General features: G+C 41.1%; 1 protein-coding gene, 1 long non-coding RNA gene and 2 other non-coding genes across 5 annotated transcripts; 1 reads left to right on the forward strand and 3 right to left on the reverse strand.

Moving 5' to 3' along the window:
• Nucleotides 1-1,821: 1,821 nt before the first annotated feature.
• On the reverse strand, nt 1,822-8,856 carry LOC120057909. Of its 2 annotated transcripts, none has more exons than XR_005477974.1 (6): nt 8,665-8,856; nt 6,027-6,095; nt 3,592-3,673; nt 2,598-2,804; nt 2,415-2,475; nt 1,822-2,038 (listed from the first exon to the last, which is right to left on the reverse strand). It is a non-coding gene; the product is annotated as an uncharacterized LOC120057909 (long non-coding RNA). The 2 variants fall into 2 exon arrangements; XR_005477973.1 differs by lacking the exon at nt 8,665-8,856 and adding an exon at nt 7,329-7,419.
• LOC120058604 lies at nt 2,192-2,319 on the reverse strand. Its single transcript, XR_005478048.1, has one exon. It is a non-coding gene; the product is annotated as a small nucleolar RNA ACA64 (small nucleolar RNA).
• Nucleotides 5,938-6,065, reverse strand: LOC120058605. Its single transcript, XR_005478049.1, has one exon. It is a non-coding gene; the product is annotated as a small nucleolar RNA ACA64 (small nucleolar RNA).
• Nucleotides 8,857-9,227: 371 nt separating the features above from the next.
• LOC120057810 (high affinity cGMP-specific 3',5'-cyclic phosphodiesterase 9A-like) lies at nt 9,228-18,812 on the forward strand. The gene is made up of 14 exons (XM_039006275.1): nt 9,228-9,315; nt 10,735-10,884; nt 11,035-11,086; nt 12,565-12,667; nt 12,792-12,934; nt 13,116-13,175; nt 15,335-15,512; nt 16,168-16,290; nt 16,391-16,483; nt 16,606-16,673; nt 16,785-16,887; nt 17,549-17,653; nt 17,837-17,983; nt 18,258-18,812. The coding sequence occupies exons 1-14, from the start codon at nt 9,228-9,230 to the stop codon at nt 18,459-18,461; spliced, it is 1,617 nt and encodes a 538-aa protein (XP_038862203.1). The 3' UTR covers nt 18,462-18,812.
• Nucleotides 18,813-22,695: the final 3,883 nt, after the last annotated feature.

The raw sequence follows: 22,695 nt of genomic DNA on the forward strand, positions 1-22,695 counted from the left end.
TTATGCATGGCGGCAAAAGAACACAGCGTTCCAAGAAAAACACTTGCTACCCACAGTAAAATTTGGTGGGGGTTCCATCATGCTGTGGGGCTGTGTGGCCAGTGCCGGTACTGGGAATCTTGTTAAAGTTGAGGGTCGCATGGATTCCACTCAATATCAGCAGATTCTTGGGAATAATGTTGAAGTTACACCGGCGCTGGATATTTCAACAAGACAACGACCCAAAACACTGCTCAAAATCTACCCGGGCATTTATGCAGAGGAACAAGTACAATGTTCTGGAATGGCCATCCCAGTCCCCAGACCTGAATATCATTGAGAATCTGTGGGATGATTTGAAGCGGGCTGTCCATGCTCGGCAACCATCAAACCTAACTGAACTGGAGATGTTTTGTAAGGAGGAATGGTCCAAAATACCTTCATCCAGACACTCATTAGAGGCTATGGGAAGCATCTAGAGGCTGTTATTTTAGCAAAAAGAGGCTCTAAATATTGATGTGATTTTTCTATTGAGGTGCCCAAATTTATGCACCCGTCTAATTTTGTTTTGATGCATATTGCACATTTTCTGTTAAGCCAATAAACCTCATTTCACTACTGAAATATTACTGTGTCCATCAGTTATTTGATAGATCAAAATTAAATTGCTGATCCAAACACCCAATTATTTATAAATGGAAATCATGGAAACTGTCAGGGGTGCCCAAACTTTTTAATACGACTGTATATAGGTCACAAGGGTCTCCACCTTTGTGAAGGGGGAGTACCATGGGCCACCTTCCAAACCTTGGGGATAGTACCAGATATAATAGTCAGGTGATTCAACAAGCAGGTAGGCAGAAAGCTACAGCAAAAATGAATCAAGCATATCAGCCCAGTGGATAAAAATAAATTTAAAAAATGTATATTATATATATTTTTTAATTCACTTGACATAATGATGACAAAGTTGTTTTAGACTAATTATTTGTCTATTTCAGCAATGTCATTGTATTTCCAGGCCACTATAGAGTAAATTTGATGAAAAACAGTCATTAGCCCCTGTTCAGAAAGACTTTCCATTAAACATCAGTCAGACATCAATATGCTGCGGCTGTAGAACGTTGATAGCAATGGCAACAACACAACAGAAAGACGGCGGTGAAACCCAGGATTCTTAGCTAGTTCTTTGTGAATTAATTTACCAGCTCTGAAACAAAACAGCAGAAATACTTTGAAAACAGCTACTCCAGCATTTATTTTATATAAATGTCATCATACTTTACTATTTTTATTCACAAATGCGAGTGAAATGTTTGCACTGTGGAGCCCTGACCACCCCCAACTGGGCTCGTGAAATCAACATATTACCAGCAAATACCAAAATCTACCCACATTTGGCAGGTGTTCATTTTAGGCCTTTAGGAGGTCCTATACAGGTGCATAGGCTCTAACACTGTCAAACAGTCATTGAGTCTAGTCATTCTCTTCTGGGCAATTATATAGAGGACCAACCACCTTGTAAAAATGTATCTGCTTTACAAGCAAGGCAATTTAATTGAGTCATTGTCCTTTAAACAACAGGTGTTGACGTTCGTTCACTCTGCTCCTTCCTATACGACTGGCTCTTGTCCCCTGAGGGCTCTTCACATGTTGTGGGCTTCTCACTCCCTTCTAGGAAGGACTCCTCCTCAGTCTCTTAGTCGGACTCTGCTCCTTCGGTTGCTCGATCGAATCCCCGAGCAGACAAGGTAAAAATCTGTCATTCTGCCAGAGCAAGGCAGTTAACCCACTGTTCCCCAGGTGCCAAAGACGTGGATGTCGATTAAGGTAGCCCCCCACACCTCTCTGATTCAGAGGGGTTGGGTTAAATGCGGAAGACACATTTCAGTTGAATGCATTCAGTTGTACAGTCTGACTAGGTATCCCCCTTTCCCTTCACATTTGCCTTTAGACTTTTTTGGGGCGGGGGTATTCTTGATGATTTCCCCATCATCATCGTTGATCTTCATGGACCTCCTCCTGTCCAGAACTGAGGGGGTTCACACTGGAGTCACGTCTTGAGGAGAAAGACATTAACACAGAGAAACAACGTTTTACATTTCGGAGCTATGGGGCTCTATTAGCATCTCCAATGATTTTCTTCCATGGATGGGAACATGTTAATTCCTACCGAGTGCAAGAATCCTTTACTTGTTAGATGTTGCGAAGTGAATGTGGGCACATGGGTTTAATCACCTTGCTATACAGAGCAGGCAATAAGCTTAACGTACCACAATACTGTCGGCACAGTTATCTTACCCCAGACAACTGGCAAATCGAAGGTAATTTTCAGACTGTGCCTAAATCAAAGCTAAATGCATCATAAATGCAATCTTGTACTTTGATGTAGTCATTCACAAAAGTGTTGCCTAGTTCAGATTAACTGTCCTTACCTCATTACACGTGGATGCATTCAGTGTCATCTAACTTCTTCTTCTGTTGCACTTGAGAAGCCTTCAAAAAGAGAGTTTACAATTAGGCTACAAGAAAATAATTCAAGTTAAAATTGTTTAAAAAGTCAGGAATACAAAAAATATATATATCTTTTAAACCGATGAGTCAAATGCAACACTTACAAACCCTGGGAAGTCATAGTTGATTCCCTTTTCTGCCAGCCTTTAACGGAGCTTGACCTCTTTATGTAGGAGTCGTCCGGTCATCTCATTGACCTCCTCTGGTGTGTGTCTCGTTGTAGTGAGCCACAGCAGGCTGCCTGGGCTTCTTAAACGCTCTCTGTGATCCCACAAACAGCTCCTCATGCACCTCAGTAGGAACCAGATTATCTGGAGAATGCAAGAGAACTTTATTATCCCAGCTCTGGTGATGCTGAAAAGGGTCTGCTGCTCTCCTCCCACAACATGCACTACAAGACATCAAGAGCTAGGGGAAAATGTTAAACCTGAACATATGATTCTAGAATGAAATGAAGAGGTGAATTATTTCTTCAGATAAGGGAGCGGTCAAAATATACATAATTGTTACCCGGAGGAAAATGGGGTAGGGTCCTGCTCTTTTCAATTTCAGTCAGGGGGAGGATTTAGTATCTTTTATTTTTTTAGTCCAAGGGAGGGTCATGTAACTGGTAATCGATGAAATGTCATATTGCTCAGGGTTCGATCATTTGTTATCTCCATGTGTGCCCCTCATCCCTGATTCCCTGCTGGGCACACTATACCAAGTGCGCATAGTGTGTTCTCAAAATTATCCACAGCCTAAACTATAGGCCTAGGGTATGGCCAAGTCATATTTTTAAGAAAATGTACTTCCTTCTAGTTTTTGTGCTGCTGGGATGATGTATATAAAACTAGGCTACACTGCATTACACACTGCAATGGATAGGTGTTCTCAATCATGAGCCCGGCCTGTAGTTGCTCTTGCTGATGTAAACCCTTTTGTGCTGCCTAACCAATGCCTGCTGTGTACTGTGGCACTCCAGAATGCGAGTCAAAGTCTTCTTCCAATTTAAAAATATATATTTTACTGAAGGGAGGGCCATCCACTTATTTCAGAGAGGTCCAATTTTCTCCTGGTATTCCTCATTATTAATAATAAGTACAGTCCCTAACTTACATTTGATCAGTCTCTCGCCCATCAGGTAGTTGTTCATGGTCTCAGCAACGATCTTGGTGACAAGCAGTCGAACTCCACCTGTCTGTGAGAGGAGAATGTTGTTATGTAAGGGTTAAACGCTGACGTTCTGTACATTACCTTTGAAATAATGGACGATGCAGCGTGACGAGGCGGAGCCCATTTTTCAAGGTATTTATGGACGCGAACACAGTCAATTGTTCTTTATGTTCCGTTGCCATGCTCTTATCCCTTGCTTGCTAGCCAGCCAACTACCTACGGCTAACACAGTCACGACCTCTGTAGCCAGATTAACAGCAAAGCAACTGCATTTGCGTTTGTTTAAACTGTTTTCTACTGACATTAATTTGGATACATCCATAACAATGTGCTGATGATGCCCGATTTTGCCTGGCTGGCAAAGCTACAAAAGTTTGCCTTCTCGTCAGGACACTTGACACTTTTCATTACTTGGAGATTGCATTGCATATCAAACACAGGGCTATAAGCTAGCTAAATAGTTTGTTGTTAGCAAACCTGACAATATAACAACCAAATAAAAATAGAAGTTGCTGAAAACAGGAGGATTTGACAGCATAGCGCCACTTGCGACATGACTGCAACATTGAAGGACCGGAGAAATGTATATGTTCATCACTTACCACCTTAGGTCATCAAAAGATAGTGCAACAATAGTCTCTTCAAAAACAAATCAGTTAGAGAAGGGCCAATATTGTCCTTTTCTAGTCTATCAGTTTTGCTGATAGTCCCTCTACATAGCAAAGCTGTTGCTATGCCAGCCACCATTCACCACCTGAGACACGAGCACTACAAAATGCCCAGGAATGTCTAGCTAGGAAAATCAGCAGCAGCAAGCTTGCTCATTCTCCAACAGAAAGGTGCAGTATTGACACATTTATTAATTGACTAATCAAACTCTTGTTGCAAATATTAGTTTAGTTAATTCACTAATAAGAACGCTTGTGTCAATGTGCCCAGACATGTATGCAATAAGCAAGCTCGCTAAGAAGATAAACGTTTACACTGACGGGTCAAATAGCTAACTAATTGTGATGTTAGCTAGCTAGCTAAATTAGCTACTATGCTAGCTAGATAAGCAAGGTTCTAAGATATCAGATAGGCGCTAATAGCCAACGTAGCTAGCTAATGTTAGCTGGTTATGATTTTGAACATGCACCATTTTCAGCAACGAGTCATCTGACTTGCTCTTTACTGGTGTGCTGATCTGACAAGCCACAAGCATATCCGTAAATGTAGTTGATAGACGGATTAGATGATTGTTGTAATAGGGAAAGAAGGAAGTGTTTTAAAATGTCTAAATAAAAGGTTGCCAATAGGTTTAGCTACCTAAGAATATTCCTGCATGTTTATGGACCAAGAAAGCTGTAGAGCAGTGTGAGTTCTAACTTCTCTAACTATGGACAAATGAGTCATTCAAACAGAACATGCATCGTAGTTTCACATTTTTTCCTACTCTCGCTCTCCTTGTTAGATATTATGCACATTTATGGCTTGGTAACAAACGTCATCGCCATTGAGCTAGTTCTCCTCGTAGCAGCAGCAAGTGAAATTATCGATGAGGGAGATGTGAAAGGGAGCGGAGTTAAAGCCTCGCTCTATCCAATCGCAGCAGTAGGATCAAGTTACAACCCACCCATTTCTTGACAGATAGTGCCTATAAGATGTCCTTCCATACAGGCGTGACATGCTGGATTGATGCTTATTTGCAAATGTTGTTCATCAGTAGGCTAATAGAAGTCCCAAATTGAAGGCAAACAGATTGTCATCTGTAGCACCATAGACTCCACTGATCAGCCAAAACAAGATCAATAACTCAATAAATGCACACATTCCTATTGAATATGCATTCACCTGTATTGTGAGTAGGCCTATGCCATCTTAATTTACCCAGTTTATTAAGACATTTACCATTCAAATAAAATTACCATTATGTTATGTAGTTTGTTTTTTACTAATCTAAGTCACATTTGTTTGATTTTAAAACGGATGCATTAATGCATACATGGCTGTCTGGGAAATTTGGTCAATTTAATGATATTAAATATTGTCCATCGGCCTCTTTGATCCCCAAAAATCATCACCAGCCTTAAAAAAAATCCATTGGTTGTTCTGTAATCAGGACATCCAACTGTCCCGATATCCGGTTTAAATGCCCATTTTAAAATGCCCTTCTAGCCAATCAGAAACGAGTATTCAACAACGCTGTGGTATAAGGTCAAATAATTTAGCCTGTATCACCTCCCAATATGAACTCTAATGGTTTCTAAATCTGATTGGTGCATGGCTGTTTCCATGAGTCAAGGGCTGTAATGTGGGGACATGGGTTTAATCACACTGCTATACAAAGCAGGCAATAAGCTTAACGTATCACAATACTGTCGGCACAGTTATCTTACCCCAGACAACTGTTACATCTGAGGTAATTGTCAGGCGGTGCCATTCTTCACACCTGTGCAAAGTTGTCCCTGTAAAGAAAGAGGAAAATGTGGGTAAGACAGAACATTATGTAAAATGTAGTTCTCAAGCCAGCAGATCTCACTTGCTTACAGCTGCACTAGGGTGGAACCAGCATGAGATATGACTCAGAAAACGTACCTCAATCCAGGGATGAGAAATTCGTTGTACTCCGAATTGTCCCATTATCATTAACTGTTACACCGAATAAATTAAACTACTGCTAGTTTAAGTATACTGCCATTTTCCTACAATACATTTTATAGTTTATCCAACCGCATTGTTTCCACAAGGGATGTGCTATAGCTGCATTAGCCTGCTAGCTAGCTAACTAGCCTTACTAGCTAGCTAACAGTAGCTAAGGCCTGGTAGTTAGCTAACTTGCCTTGCTAGCTAGCTAACATCACCCAAAGTTCACTCTCCGGCAGGGGTCGCACAAATCTACCCACATACTTCCATTAATTTGTATGGGTTACTATCAGACCAGTCATGTAAAACTTGTCGGGGTTGTAGAGCAAAACATATTAGTTTATAGCGCAAACGGTTCAGACAGAATTTGGTACATCGGCGGTACCGCAAATGCGTTAGGCTGACATAGGTGGATGCCGTGGATTGAGACGCAGCCCATGCAAAAAAAACACCTATCTTAAATTGACGGATTTTGAGAGGGATTTTTAAAATCATGTTAATTAGATTGATGCATGGCTGCATCAATAGATTTAAGGATGAATATTATTTGGTTGCATCTCCGTCGCGTCATGCCATTGTTAAGAACGCTCTCAAGCCACCCTTTACCAGCGGTGCCCTAAAGTGGTGATAAACCCAGTTATTCTGGACAGAGGCTAACTACTGTTTAGTCTAAATTACACTATGCTAACGTTAGCTAGCTAAAATCCGGTAGCAAGCCCTCAATCTTAGCTAGCTAATGTTATACTGCATCTAAAGTCAATCTAGCGACATCAAAATGATGACAAAAGGTTGTCCTACTAGTTATGCCTCCCTCTTAATGTCATTGTATTTCCAAGCCACTGTAAGGCACTTTTGATGAAGACTTCATCAGCGCTCATTGACAATGCATTGTGTAGAAAGCTCAGTCGAGGATGTACAAAACGAACGTTCAAAACAATATTGTAACGAAACATGCAAACCATGAATACACAGGAATGCTATCCGATCTTAGTGCAGTTGTAAGCATGCGGTTCGGATCTGCTGGCTAGTAGTTAGCTAACTAACTAAATACTAACATTTAAGTCAGATAAATGCTGTCACTCAAATGTTGGGTAACCTAACGTAGCAGGCATAAAAAGACGTATGAGCGGAGTCTCCACAACCGTTTTATAGGGGAAACGGAAGTTAGGTTGAAAATACTGTATCCCTGAAACATCTGCATTCTGGCGACCCCACGAAGCGTGAACCAAAGACAGTACAGTGTGAAGATGTGCTAAAACTGCTTCTCCTATAGAAATCCCTGATCATGTTTGTAGGCGATGTCATGGCGATATTGGCTAGATAAGCAAATGTGCAGAATCACGTCGTTGGGTCTAATAGTCGCCTCACTACTTCAACTCCAAGGCACTCCTTATATAAAGCAGTTTGAGGAAAACTAAAATGTGTCAGTTTGTCACTTTCACGAGGTTGGTGTAATAACATGTTCAACTACTTCAGACATTGTCTCGAATTTAGGTTGTGCCTTTAGATTAAGAAAATGAACAGCTAAGGAAGAATGTTTTACTTCTCTCATTGACATCTCAAACCCCATACACCAGCCAGGAAGGCCAAAAAGATCATCAAGGACAATAACCACCCGAGCCACTGCCTGTTCACCCCGCTATCATCCAGAAGGCGAGGTCAGAACAGGTGCATCCAACCTGGGACCGAGAGACTGAACCTGGGACCGAGACTGAAAAACAACCTCTATCTCAAGGCCATCAGACTGTTAAATAGTCATCACTAGCACATTAGAGGCTGCTGACCTATAGACAGACTTGAAATCACTGGCCACTTTAATAATGGAACAGTAGTCACTTTAATGTTAAGATATTTTGCATTACTCATCTCATATGTATATACTGTATCTTAGTCTATGCCGCTCTGACATTGCTCATCCAAATATTTATAATTCCATTCCTTTAGATGTGTGTATTGTTGTGAAATTGTTAGATATAACTTGATAAATGTTACTGCACTGTTGGAGCTAGAAACACAAGAATTTCGCTACACCTGCAATAGCATCTGCTAAACACGTGTATGTGACCAATAAAATTTGATTTGGTCTGCTTCGCAAGCGTTCCCGGAAGTCTCGCGATGTTGCATCTCTGGGTTTAGAAACTGGTTTGAATTTTGGGTGATGCTAGCTAGGCGTTAACTACTGTTAGCTGGCTTGCTAGTTAGCTACCTACAAGTATAATGCGGCTATAGCACACCCCTTGTGGAAACAATGTGGTTAGATAAACACATCTATTGTCTAGAATAAAATGTATAGGTTTTGGGTATTAAGACTCTAGCTAGCAAGCTAGCTTGAGAACTTGGTCCCACGTGCATGATGTGGATTTCAGTACAGTGCAATTTGGGCAAACCAACCTTGTTGGGTCGCTTCTTCATCTCCTGGACTTTCGTCTTGAATTCAGGCTCCTCTTTCAGGTTCAAAGCCAACAAAGCTTTAGCCGGCTTAGTAGCCGCCGGTGCCTTAGTTTCTCTCATGGCACTTATTTGACTATTTTTACATATATAAAACGATTCGCGAGACCGAAAACACGTTTTCTTCTTCCAGACGTCCTTAACACACGTGACTACACTCAACATATAAATGAGAGACAGCGTCATATATCGTTTTGGAGGTATCAAGACAGCAAGCCTTATCTTGACCACAAAAACAATATTATTCACAAGAACTAATGATGACAGTTTGGAAAATAGTGAGTACCGAAAAAGATTTGCAATATCACTTTGAATAAAATGTATATCATATGAAAAGTGTAATGTTTATGGAAATCCATGGCATCAGATTAAACTGTTGCAAAGGGAGGGTATGTGTGTGTGTCAGAGGGAGGAGGGGTCTTTGGAGTGGGTCTCTACTAAATTAATGTGGTCACACAATAAATTCAGAACATTGAACAGTGAAGGCAGTGGCTTTAAAAACTGATATGGCAACAAAAATCATCTACTTTACTGTGAATGGAAGACCAGAGCAGGCAGAGTTTCCAGTGGATTGCCCTGCCCAGGATGTCAAAGGTAGGCAATTAAAATAGTATCACCTTATTATTTTGGTGTCTTTGAATTGTCATCAAATTTTATTTTGTTGTCTGAAACATGATTTTGTTTTTGAACTCATTACTCTGATATGAGAAACCTCTCAAAACCTCTGAATTATTTATGATTTGTATACTTGTTTGACATTTCACAGCACTGTTAGGAGCTAGTAACACAAGCATTTCTCTGCACCCACAATAACATCTGCTATATTGTGTACACATCCAATAAACTTTGATTTTGAATTGATTTGATTTTGATTTGAAATAAATAAACAAAGTACATAAAGGGAAAGGTTAAAAGCATAGAGCACTTTCATTGCTTCTCTACCAGATCAAACAATGGATCAGAACTCAAGTAAAGCACTGAGACCTAAAATAGTTATGTAAGTGCAATCCATCAGAAGATGCAAAGACATGCAATCATTGTCTTCATCAAAAGAAGCAGACAGTCTCTGTATTGATAGAGAGAAATAGTGCATGCTTGATGCTTCAGCAGGGTAGAGACAGACACAGGTGCAGCTGACAACAACACTGCACTTGCATTTGCGTCAAAGCTAACATATGGTGTACATATGGCATCTTTAGAATTGAGTCGAGATGTGACGTATTGATGTGAGGGTTATTGATGTCTCAGCATTGTTGTGGGTTGCTACTCTAATGAGATAGAGGGAAGGGGTTATTGAAAGTCCATTAAAATAAATAAATACATAACATGTCAATAATATTATTTTCCAAACAGTACCAAGGACAGGCATAAAGGAATGTAATTTAATTCAGTGATCAAATAGCTTGAGATGCATCTCATAGATGCTAATGTAATGAGAATTCATTTTCTTTCAAAGATTCTGCCTACTGCCTGTAGATTTGACTGCCTATAAACCTCTTTGGAGCGCACAAAAATAGCATTGATATAAAATGCAATCATAAAGTGCAATTGATTGTGGGTTTGAAATTAGCTCTCGAAGAATATCTCTCGAATCCTTTACCTTCTCATTTCGCCTCTTATTTTCTTCTCCCTTTTATTCCTTTGGTAGATGTTTTGCACGTCTATTTAGGCACAGACACAGTGTGATTGATAGCTTTAGATTACCCCTTTACAGAGCTGCCTCGGGCAATAATATTCCCTCTCTTCTAATCTTTGTGTGTATGAATGGCATTGACAAAAGCTTGGCCAAGATGCTGAGCACATAAAAACCTAGTATTTTGTTCACCTGCTGTACAGAGAGAGATCTAGGGGGTATGTGTGTGTGTGTGTTTGATTGCAAAACTCGAAACTAGTGTTGATTGAAGTGTTGAGTATTGGCAAAAATAGCTCTTGGTTGCCTGAGCTATTTTCACAGGAGATCAACTTAAAATGTTGTCTGTGTTTGCATGCATGTGTGTGTTTGTTACTTTCAAGATCTGTTCCGCTCTGCAGCTGAGGCAGGACCCCATGACATTCTGAAGCTGTACAACCCTAACGGCAACATCATCAACATCTCCCCGTGCCTGGAGCCCAACAGTCCTAACTCCTGTTATAAGCTAGAGGTGGTGGCTGCTGACTGCAACAGTGAGCCATTAGGTATTCTCTGCCATGGCGCCAGAGACATTGGCTGACAGTGGGCATACTTGCATTGTTATTGTGTTGTAACTCTTGTTTGTTTCATTAGGGCCTGTGTATATTGATGTTAATATTTTAATTGTGTACCTCATGTTGCAGGTGTGGAGCTTGCTGTGGCACTAGGATTTGACCTCTCCTCCATGGAGAAAAGGTAAGGCTGACATGGTGTATACAGGAGTGACCATTCAAGGTTGGGGCCCATTCTGAAACTGTCAGACCATGTAAGGGACCAAGCTGTGTGAGTCAGGAGGGCCATATGTTTTGTACCCCAGACTCCAGGGCTGTGTGAGTCAGGAAGACCATATGTTTTGTACCCCAGACTTCAGGGCTGTGGGAGTCATGAAAACCATATGTGCTGTACCCCAGACCAATGTTCCCTCTAATTGTTTTAGTCACTGAGCAAATCTCAGGTCTGCTAAGCGCAAACTTGAACGTTGTGAAAATTCTGTGCAACTTCCGGCGTGCGTTTACTGTGAACACTGAGGCTGTACCCACTTTAAATTAGTTTTAACAGTGGTCAAGTAGGCTACTGTGGCTATTTGATCAAAATGTAGGCCTACCAGAGTGGCATACCATGAAAAACAATGGAGAAAATGCCTCCCATAACATTTGAACATGGAAATAGTTGTTCTATCATTCAGCCTATAGTAGCAGCCAATGTGTGGTGTTCAATGTAGGCCTACATTCTATGAGACTTTTGAACAAAAACATGCAGGGATTGACATTAACCAGTTTATCCACTTGTCTTTCAGACAAGGAGGTGACAGCAAATGATGTTGTGTTGTTTGATGCAAGAAACCACTTTACAAAATAAAGTGCATCATTGTTCCCATAACATTATTACAGAGAATCAGACAAATTATGGGGTACTCTGCCTATTGGCTACTTAGCTTATTAAAGCCTGTCTTAAAATACAATACTGCCCCTTTTGAGACAAAAAAAGGCTCTTTACTTGACTCGCTTTTCAAAGATGTCTAGAAATGCACACGTTTTGTGCTCTTGTAGGAAGTAATCACTCCCCCATTACTGACTACAAATGATCTATAACTGGGCTAATAACTCACTAACTAGCAAAGGATATGAACAAATGTCCACATGTCGCTATATCAAGCTCTCGCTTTGATCTCTAAACAAGCGCATCTACTCACGACCACTCATGCTGTAGAAACAGTCCAGTTCAAAGTGAATGGCACAGATCCATATACTGTATGGCAATGGTCCATTTGCATATAGGCCTACTGCAACTCTGATTGGTTATGGCGCACCGGTCTATGTAGAGTACGGGACTCGAATGCGTTCTGCCTACAACAAAATCTCTTGCATAGTTAGTTTTGCATAGTAAGTCTTGCATAGTTAGTTTTGTTTTGGTATATTGCCTTGAAAGTGGCTAATATTGCATTGATTAAATCACAATTCCCACAGTAAAGGAAAACATTCATAGTGTTAACTAACGGGGAAAACTATAGAAAGTTGAGTGAAGTTGAATCTCGTGCTTCTCTACGTGGGCTGATATTTCTTCTGTGGCAGTCCCGGGAGCTGTGTGCCCGTGCACACCCGCAGCTTAGAGGGAACATTGCCATAGACTTCAGGGCTGTGTGAGTCAGGAGGGCCATATGTTTTGTACCCCAGACTGCAGGGCTTGGAGAAGAAGATCCTGATCGAGGCTGGTGAGACTCCTGCAGTCGTGTACGAGATGAAGAGACAGGTGGAGTCATTCCGGGAGAAACTTGAGGTACGTTGTGTTATTGATGCTGTACAGATAAAATTTGATAAATGATGTGTAAAGGCTCATTCATATACCAGTATCATGTAAGTTCACTGTGTCTGCCTAGCCTAGTGTATCTGTGTCTCCACAGAGTGTTGAACATCTCAGCTGGCTGGGCCTATTCAAAGAGCTATCTGAGGGAACACAGAAGCCCTCTCCTTTCTACCACAAGAGAACGCTGCGCAAGACCAGAGAGGAATGTGAACATGTACGGGAAAAGTTCCTGCAGATGAGGCAGGTTTACTTACACTCAATGATGATAGAGACCATGTGACATCAGATTAATAGGCTGTGCCACTCTTATCAAGACTCCATTGCTTGAATAGTGGTGTTGCAATTGAGATCACAATTTGGATATCATATTATAAAAATTTGAGATGAAAATAACAGAATAGAAATGTTATGTTCTCCATAGTTCCCTGGAGGTTTCAGAGGAAGTGAGACAGTACCTCAAGACCCCAACTTTTGACAACTGGTGAGTTCCCCATCTATTTTCATTTTTTCCACTTTCCTTAGAAAATGTACTAATGGACTTTCTTACACAGTAGGAGTTACAGAGAGACTACAGACAGGGTCCTGTGAGTGCTGGTTGTGCGTGGGAGGTGAGAGGGTCGAGCAATGTCTCTGTTGTGTGATAAACAAACAGCATCTGCACCTGCTGCTTCAAAAGAGAGACAGGGAGAGACAGGGAGCCGGGCCTGAAGAGGATGGGGTTATTCAATCCTTTCATCTGTCGTACAGGCTCATATCAATATGAATGGCTGTCTGCTAAAGGAGGTCTTTATAACAAGCTTCGTTAACACAGGCACTTTTGAAGGATGCATTATGCGTACGACATGCACGTCACAGCTTTCAGTCCAGTTTGGTTACAGTATATATTACTTCAGGGCCTTTTAGAACTAACATAACAAGGTGGAGACCACACTTCAAAAGAGGGAATATATATTGGCCACTTAGGGAAAAAACTAAAGCTACCATTAGGGTTACGAAATTCAGGGAACTGTCAATAAATTCCCTACTTTTCCAGAAATCCTGGTTGGAGGGTTCTGGATTTCCTGCTTAATTCCTCTTGGTTCTGGGATCCTCCAAACAGCATTTTGGGAAAACCAGGGAATTTATTTTTAAATTCCTGGAATTTTTAAACCCTAGCTAGCATACAATAACCCATATCTTTGTGCCATTTACACTAGGACCACTTTCAAAACTGTTCTCTGAATATATATATGATTAAATATTCCAGGTAAGTGTTTGTTAGACCCGTACAGAGATTAGTCAAAAGGGCAGCTCATCCGGAGCTACTGCATCCAGAAATCTATTAATCCATCACTTTACCTTATTTATCAACCCTTGACTAGGACACTAAAGGCCACATTTAAAGTGGTTATTGCTACATATGAAACATACAGTAGGTTACAGTTAGTACCTTGTTTAAAAATATATATATATTTAACCTTCAATGGAAAAGCCCATTGAGACCCAGAGTCTCTTTTTCAAGGGGGACCTGGCCAAGAAGGCAGCAACAATCAATACATTACATCATTAAAACATACAACAACATGATCCTACCTAAAAAAAAAAGCATTTACACTCCTCTGTAACAGTCTCCCATCAATATTTTAAATTCATTCAGTGGCACTAACATATCTAGATGAAGCATGGATTTTAGATTATTCCATGCGTTTGGTGCACAAGAAGAGAAGGCAGTCTTGCCTAATACTGTGAATGTCCTAAGGACTAAGTAGCAACCACCTAGCAGACCGGGTATGGTAACTGCTGGTAGTGTAGGAGACCAGACTACAGAGGTAAAGAGAGAGTTTACCCAAAAGGGCTTTGTACAGTAGATGAACACATACAAATGTATCTTTCTGCACATATAAAGTGAGGTCCAACCTACCATTTGGTACAATGTGCAATGGTGGGTGGGTGACTTGGCATTTGTAATAAAGCGCGAGGATGCATGATAAACAGAGTCCAGTTTCTCTGTAAGACGGAGGAGGTTGCATGCATATACAACAAGTCACCGTAATCAATTACAGAGAGAAAAGTGGCCTGAACAAGCTTCTTTCTAGCCATAAGTGGGAAGCAAGTCTTATTACAAAAATAAAAACCCAATTTCAATTTAAGCTTTGTCACAAGATTATCCACATGAACTTTAAAGGACAACTTGTCATCCAACCAAATACCTAGGTATTTGTAGGATGACACTTTCAATGGATAAGCCACCAGATGTGACAAAGCTAACGTTCTCTGGCAGAGTTCTAGCTCTGGTAAAGGTCATGAATTTATTTTTTTGTACATTCAAGACCAGTTTGAGACCATAAAGGGAGTGATTGAAAAGTGACTGACAAGCAGTCTGGAGCTCTTCAACAGCCTGAACCAGAGAAGGAGCACATGAATATATAACTGTATCATCTGCATATAGATGTAACTTTGCTGGTTGCATCCCATTTCCCCAAATCATTAATAAAAATTGAGAACAACACAGGAGCTAAAATGGAACCCTGGGGCACACCTATATTAATCTCAAGAAAGCTAGACTTGTGATTGTCAGTATATACACAAGCGGTTTTATGACCTCCTAAAAATGAATGATTTGACCTTTGACACTTGACTTGTCCTGCTATGCGTGTGCAGGCAGTGGGAGGATGCAGAGATCATGGTTCTACTGCAGGTCATGTACACAGACCTGGACTTCATTGCCACCTTTAACATTGAGCCTGAGGTGCTGCACCAGTTCCTGTATGAGGTGTACAAACGCTACAACAACATCCCCTTCCACAACTTCAAACACTGCTTCTGTGTCACCCAGATGGTGAGTGAGTGAGTGAGTGAGTGAGTGAGTGAGTGAGTGAGTGAGTGAGTGAGTGAGTGAGTGAGTGAGTGAGTGAGTGAGTGAGTGAGTGAGTGAGTGAGTGAGTGAGTGAGTGAGTGAGTGAGTGAGTGAGTGAGTGAGTGAGTGAGTGAGTGAGTGAGTGAGTGAGTGAGTGAGTGAGTGAGTGAGTGAGTGTGTGTGTGTGTGTGTGTAAGAGAGAGAGAGAAAAAGAGGGTGGTCAGGGGAAATCATGTAGTCCCATTCCTCTGTGCAATCATATAAAATGATCCAATTATCCAATCACCCTAAACCCTGATTGGTTAGGACATCCAGGCCCCTCAACCGATTTAAGAAATGGACTCAATATAATCATTCAGAGGTTTGCCAGTTAAGACATTGCGTTATTGAAGACCCACAAGGGATAACAACCTGCCATGATGTAGAATGAACAACCTGGCATATACAGTTTAAATAACATGCAATAACACACCAGTGCGACAGCACACCACCATTAAAAGTTCTTTAGAAACAAACAAAAACAAATGTCAATGTTTCTATTAATATAATTCCTGTGGATGAATGTTATAGCAATTATCCATCATTGAGTTGTATTCTCTCTGAACTGCTGCTCTTGTGTTTCTTTATTCTCTGTTAGATGTATGGGCTGATCTGGCTGACGGACCTGAAAAGTAAGATTGACAGCATTGACCTGCTCACCATGCTGACCTCCGCAGTCTGTCACGACCTTGATCACACGGGATACAACAATGCTTACCAGGTGACCTATCTGACCACCACAGATGTGTGTGTGTGTGTGTGTGTTTGTGTGTGTGTGTGTGCGCATGAATTGATAGCTCACTATCAGCTCTATCTTTCAGATAAATGCTCGTACAGAACTGGCCCTGCGCTACAATGACATTTCCCCCCTTGAGAACCACCACTGTGCTGTGGCTTTTGAGATCCTGGAGAAGGTATGAGTATGGGTGACTGGAGAAGTTATGGGTGGTATTGGCATGGGTGACTGAAGTTGGGCTATGGTGTGTGTGGGTCAACTTTTTAGATGTCAACAGTAAAGTGTATGTCTTTCTTACAGAATGAAAACAACATTTTCAGAAATCTGACAACTGAACAGTATAAACGGATAAGAGAGGGCATAATCAAGTAAGAATGTATTTCTTCGCCACCTCTTCACTAACACAAATATATGTTTACTTTGATCTAACCGTAATGTGTGGCGAGTGCATCAACTCAAGGCATTTAATGTATTCTTAGATGCATCCTGGCCACTGATATGACGAGACATAACGAGATCCTGAACAAGTTCAAGTCCATCCTGCCTGTCTTTGACTTCAGCAACAAGGACCACAGAGACGTGGTAAGAAAGGGTATGAATAAACAGTATGTTTCAGAAATAGTCCTATGTTTAGCCCAGTGTTTATGAGGTGTCATGTAAATGTCACCCTGACTGGATGTCAGGTAAATGTCATCCTGGTACTCCCTGTTCCTTTTTAGTCAGATGTTGCCATGGTACCATAGGAGTCTACAGCCATGTTGCCAAGCAACATCAGATGGGAGAATCTTGGTATCTACTCGTGCTGATAGGGTACCAGCCTTGGGCTCTTCCTGACTGGATTAAAGTGATACGTACACTACCGTTCACTGATGACTCTTCTTTAATCAGCACAACAGTTTTCAGCTGTGCTAACATAATTGCAAAAGTGTTTTCTAATGATCAATTAGCCTTTTAAAATTATAAACTTGGATTAGCTAACACAACGTGCCATTGGAACACAGGAGTGATGGTTGCTGATAATGGGCCTCTGTACGCCTATGTAGATATTCCATTAAAAATCTGCCGTTTCCAGCTACAATAGTCATTTATAATTTATGACATTAACAATGTCTACACTATATTTCTGATCAATTTTATGTTATTTGAATGGATTTGCTTTTTGCTTTTCTTTCGAAAACAAGGACATTTCTAAGTGACCCCAAACTTCTGAACAATAGTGTATATCCCCCCTGTCTCCCTCCAGCTGATGATGATCATGATCAAAGTGAGTGACATCTCCAACGAAGCACGGCCAATGGATGTGGCTGAGCCCTGGTTAGACTGCCTCCTGCAGGAGTTCTACAACCAGGTAACTAAGCACCACAACACAGATATTGGTTATATTCCAATATAACTGCTAGCATATAACTTGGAATGTGTGGCTAAAACACTGCTTCATTCTAAATTGTATGCTACGGTGTATCATAGAGATACAGAGAGCCTACTACAATGTAATATTAATTCAGTCCTGCTCTCAACTGGCCTCCCTCAGAGTGACATGGAGAAGCTGGAGGGTCTTCCTGTCACCCCGTTCATGGACAGAGACAAGGTGACCAAGCCGTCCTCTCAGACAGGCTTCATTGGCTTCGTCCTCTTACCCCTCTTCATTGAGCTGGCTAACCTTTTCCCCTGCCTGGAGGTAAGAGCTCCCGGTCTACAACCACTACACTAATGTAGCTTCACTGTGATGCAACTTCATCTCCAACTGCTCTGCATGAAGTGGAATCAAAAGGTACTGGGACTCATTCATATTTTAGAGTGAAAAGGGGTGCCGTTACTCAAGCAGTAGAAAATGCAAGGTGCAGCCGTGCCGGTATTCTGTACTGGTTGGCACTGGCCCAACTAAAGCACTGCCTAGCTGCCATATTTGTGTAAACATATCCAGATCCCTTTTCCTCTCTGTGCCCCTGTAGCAGCACATCATAGACCCGGTGCGTAAGGCCCTGGACTACTACACAGAGATGGAGAAAGCCCTAGAGAGAGAGAAACTGATCCGAGCACAGAGCGACAAGGCAGCTGCAGCCAAGAACACTACACCCCAGAACTTACAGAACCCTCAGAAAACAGCAGATAGTCTGTCAGAGGCTGGGAATGCCTTGAAACCACCCACTCTGTGATGGCCTGCTGATAGGCTAGTCTACAGAATAACCAGGAGTAACCAACCAAACAATGAAAAGGACATTTCTGTAACATTACTGACTGTGTCACAAATAGGGCTTTGTGTTGTGTGAATTGAAGCACTTATATGGTTCCTTTGGTCTTTGTAGAGACAAGTTATTCACTATGTCGTGGTACAGGAGTTGTCTGCTGTGTTTTGCTACATAAATGTTTTTCACTGCATATATTCAGTTTTTCTAAATATTTGCATATGAAAAATGGTTAATTACAAATATGACATACAAGACATACGAATAATTAGTGTGCAGTTATGTTTTTGTATTAGTGATATGCTTAAACGAAAGACCAGAAGAGCTATTGTCTAACTGAAAAATGGGGATAAAGCTTAGTGGATTTGTCTTCACTGAAAATCTGGACTATGGTTGCCATCTAGTGTATATGGATGTTTTTCATATTGATAATGTATAAAAAGGTCAGAAATAACAGATATTATATGAAATATGTTTTTGTATGTATTGTACTTATAGATTTTTAAGTGTTCTACTTGGAGACAAATAAATAAACACAACAAACAAACATTTCCTCTCGTTATATTCATATTATTCCGCAATGTACATTGTACAATGGATACATTTTCATTATCTTGATCATTTGTAACTGGTTTCCACTAGATGGCACTCGGCCACAAAGTCAAAATTGCCTACTTAAAAATGTGCCTTTTGTCTAAATTTAAGGTTAGGGTTAGACATAAGGGTTAGCAGTGTGGTTAAGGTTAGGTTTAAAATCACATTTTAAGAAGATAAATTGTAGAAATAGGCGAGGTGTATGACTTTGTGGCTGTGGTAATTAGTGACGACCTTGGAATTGCAGTAAAAAACGTTGAGCAAAATGCCGCGTTCAAATGCTAATCGGAACTAGGAAACGCGGAAATGTTCAACTTTCCTGGTTCCGACTAGCTCGGAACGCGGCAATATTACGAACGGGTGAACAATCAATGATGTAGGGAAATTATGACATCACCTAAATGCACACATTTACGAAGGACCCATGCGTTGGGCCATGGCAGAGACCAAGCAAGGAGTTTTTGTATGGGGGTCATTGAGTGTCGAATTTGCTCAACACAAAAATAAATGGCAACAACTTTTCACCTCATAAATGTTTTATATGGAATAATGGGTCGATATTACATAGAAACAAGATTTTACCGTAACTGGTTCTCGAAAATCCTTGTCCTTGTGTGAGGATCTGTGTTTATTGCGCTATAACCCAATACCATATCACATGTGATATAATATTAGCAACTGTTGGCCTGGGTGCCTGGGTGTGTGTGCTGGAAGTAACATTTTCCCCCAGATAAGTGTGCTGAGAAGCTGTGGTTAACCTTGAGCGGGAACAGTATGCTTTCTATGCAGGTGCAAATAGTCCAACAGTGTTACAAAACTGTCTGACCTCAGTCTCTAGGGTGTGGGAGCGTAATCTACACAGCAACAGCGCCGGACACCAAGGAGCGCCAAGAGGCTGGGACCAGCCTGAGCGCCTGCGATAGGCTGAGCAAGTTTAAACCACGCTCAGCCTCTACTGTGATAGGCCAACAGACGGGTTGGAACTACTTCTATCACAGTATAATAACTGTTGTTTGTACACATTTTAGCAGTTCTCTGCTTTACCCTGCGTGGTGATACAGTGAACCCGTATATACGAAAATTGCATTTACCATTTATCGCTTGAGTTTAATAAAAATACTTAAAGTATATTCGGTGATTCTGAATCACATTTTATCCTGATACCAGATTTGAATTGACGCAACCCTTAACACTTGTCAGCCAATTAGTTAGTATTAGTGGGAATCTATTTACGCAGAGAGAATTTATGGAAAGATACAACTTTGAGGTTTCAAGCAAGAAATATGACACTGTTATAAAAGCTTTACCTAGTGGGATAAAATCTTTACTTCAGAATAATGCATATTTTGGAACATCTCCTATTGTAAGCGATATCCAGGTGAATGGCATAGGTTTACTAGATAAGAAATTCAACAATCGTTAATTAAGGGATATTTTCTACAGGAAGTCTATTCCCTCTGCAATATGTTTTTGGGCTTCATCGTTTGATGTAAACTTGCGCTGTGCTAGGCTCACTCCACACAAATGTATGGCCAATAAAGTATAGGACATCTCCTTTAAGATTATCCATAGATTATATCCGTGTAATAGCTTGATTTCCAAAATATATACCTGATGTTACCAGTGAATGCAGTTTTTGTGAACTAGAAAATGAATCTATTGAACACTTATTCTGTAATTGTTTACATAGTGAGGTGTTCTGGACTCATGTTAAACTACACCTTGGCAAGAAAATGCATACAACCACTGAAATATCTAAATTTGACATATTATTTTACTACTCTGATTCCACAATTGAACATAAATCTCTTTATTTTATTGGGAACATTTTTCATACACAAATCTAAATTTATGAAGAAAAAGCCCCTTTTCTTAATTTTTTTAATCTGATTTGGAAAACTATTTAGAATCTTTAAAACATTTACCAAACAAAATGTCAATTTGCTTTATTTGCTACATGTCTGTATTTGTTTATATATAAGTTTTTTGGTTCTCTTCCTTATTCCTTTGTGTAATCCCCCTGGCTGTTCTGTTTCTTGTGTTTTGCATGTTACTGTTTAATAATAAAAAATAAAAAATGAATGGCTTATTTGCCACTTGACGTTTATTTGATCGAATAGAAGTTTTGTAATGCTTAAGTTGTTATGAGCGTATTGATATAAGCAGGACACGTGGCATCCCGGCAATTTTGAGAAAAAACACGTTATATCGGAATTCGAGATGGCTATGCATATGTAACCGATGTGAAATGGCTAGCTAGTTAGCGGGGTGAGCGCTAACAGCGTTTCAATCAGTGACGTCACTCGCTCTGAGACCTTGAAGTAGTTGTTCCCCTTGCTCTGCAAGGACCGTGGCTTTTGTGGAGCGATGGGTAACGATGCTTCGTGGGAGGCAGTTGTTGATGTGTGCAGAGGGTCCCTAGTTCGAGCCCAGGTAGGGGTGAGGAGAGGGACGGAAGCTATACTGTTACACATATTCAAATCAAAGCAAACTATTTGTCACATGCGCCGAATAAAACAAGTGTAGGCTTTACCGTGAAATGCTTACTTACAAGCCCTTAACCAACAGTGCAGTTCAAGAAGAAGAAAATATTTACCAAGTAGACTAAAATAAAACAGTAACACAATAACAATAACGAGGCTATATACAGGGGTCACCAGTACCGAGTCAGTGTGCAGGGGTGCCGGCTAGTTGAGGTAATGGGGGTAAAGTGACTATGCATAGGTAACAAACAAACAGCAAGTAGCAGGGCCGGTGGCGATTTTATGAATTGTTCAGCAGTCTTATGGCTTGGGAGTAGAAGCTGTTGAGGAGCCTTTTGGTCCTAGACTTGGCGCCCCGGTACTACTTGCCGTGCGGTAGCTGAGAAAACAGTCTATAACTTGGGTGACTGGAGTATCTGACAATTTTATGGGCTTTCCTCTGACACCGCCTATTATATAGGTCCTGGATGTCAGGGAGCTTGGCCCTAGTGATATACTGGGCCGTTCGCACTACCCTCTGTAGTGCCTTACGGTCAGATGCCGAGCAGTTGCCATACCAGGCGGTGATGCAACAAGTCAGGATGCTCTCGATGGTGCAGCTGTAGAACCTTTTGAGGATCTGGGGACCCATGCCAAATCTTTTCAGTCTCCTGAGGGTGAAAAGGTTTTGTTGTGGCCTCTTCACGAATGTCTTGGTATGTTTGGACCATGATAGTTCGTTGGTGATGTGGACACCAAGGAACTTGAAACTCTCGACCCGCTCCACTACAGCCCCGTCGATGTTAATGGGGACCTGTTCGGCTCGCCTTTTTCTGTAGTCCACGATCAGCTCCCTTGTCTTGCTTACATTGAGGGAGAGGTTGTCCTGGCACCACACTGCCAGTTCTCTGAATGCCTAAATGATTATGTCGGTAGCCATGAAGTGCTTTGAAAGGCTGGTCATGGCTCACATTAACAGCATCCTCCCAGACACCCTAGACCCACTCCAATTCGCATACCACCGCAACAGATCCACAGAAGACGCAATCTCAATCACACTCTACACTGCCCTTTCTCACCTGGAGAAAAGGAACACCTATGTGAGAATGCTGTTCATTGACTACAGCTCAGTGTTCAACATCATAGTG

Source organism: Salvelinus namaycush, chromosome 13 (assembly GCF_016432855.1).
Source record: "Salvelinus namaycush isolate Seneca chromosome 13, SaNama_1.0, whole genome shotgun sequence".
Taxonomy (NCBI): domain Eukaryota; kingdom Metazoa; phylum Chordata; class Actinopteri; order Salmoniformes; family Salmonidae; genus Salvelinus; species Salvelinus namaycush.

Excerpts from the sequence above, each read along its gene's own strand:
- LOC120057810 (XM_039006275.1), top strand. The coding sequence starts at position 9,228 with ATGGCAACAAAAATCATCTACTTTACTGTGAATGGAAGACCAGAGCAG. Across the intron at positions 10,885-11,034 it reads GGTGGCTGCTGACTGCAACA|GTGTGGAGCTTGCTGTGGCA; the intron begins GTGAGCCATTAG and ends CTCATGTTGCAG. Across the intron at positions 16,484-16,605 it reads CTTTTGAGATCCTGGAGAAG|AATGAAAACAACATTTTCAG; the intron begins GTATGAGTATGG and ends TCTTTCTTACAG.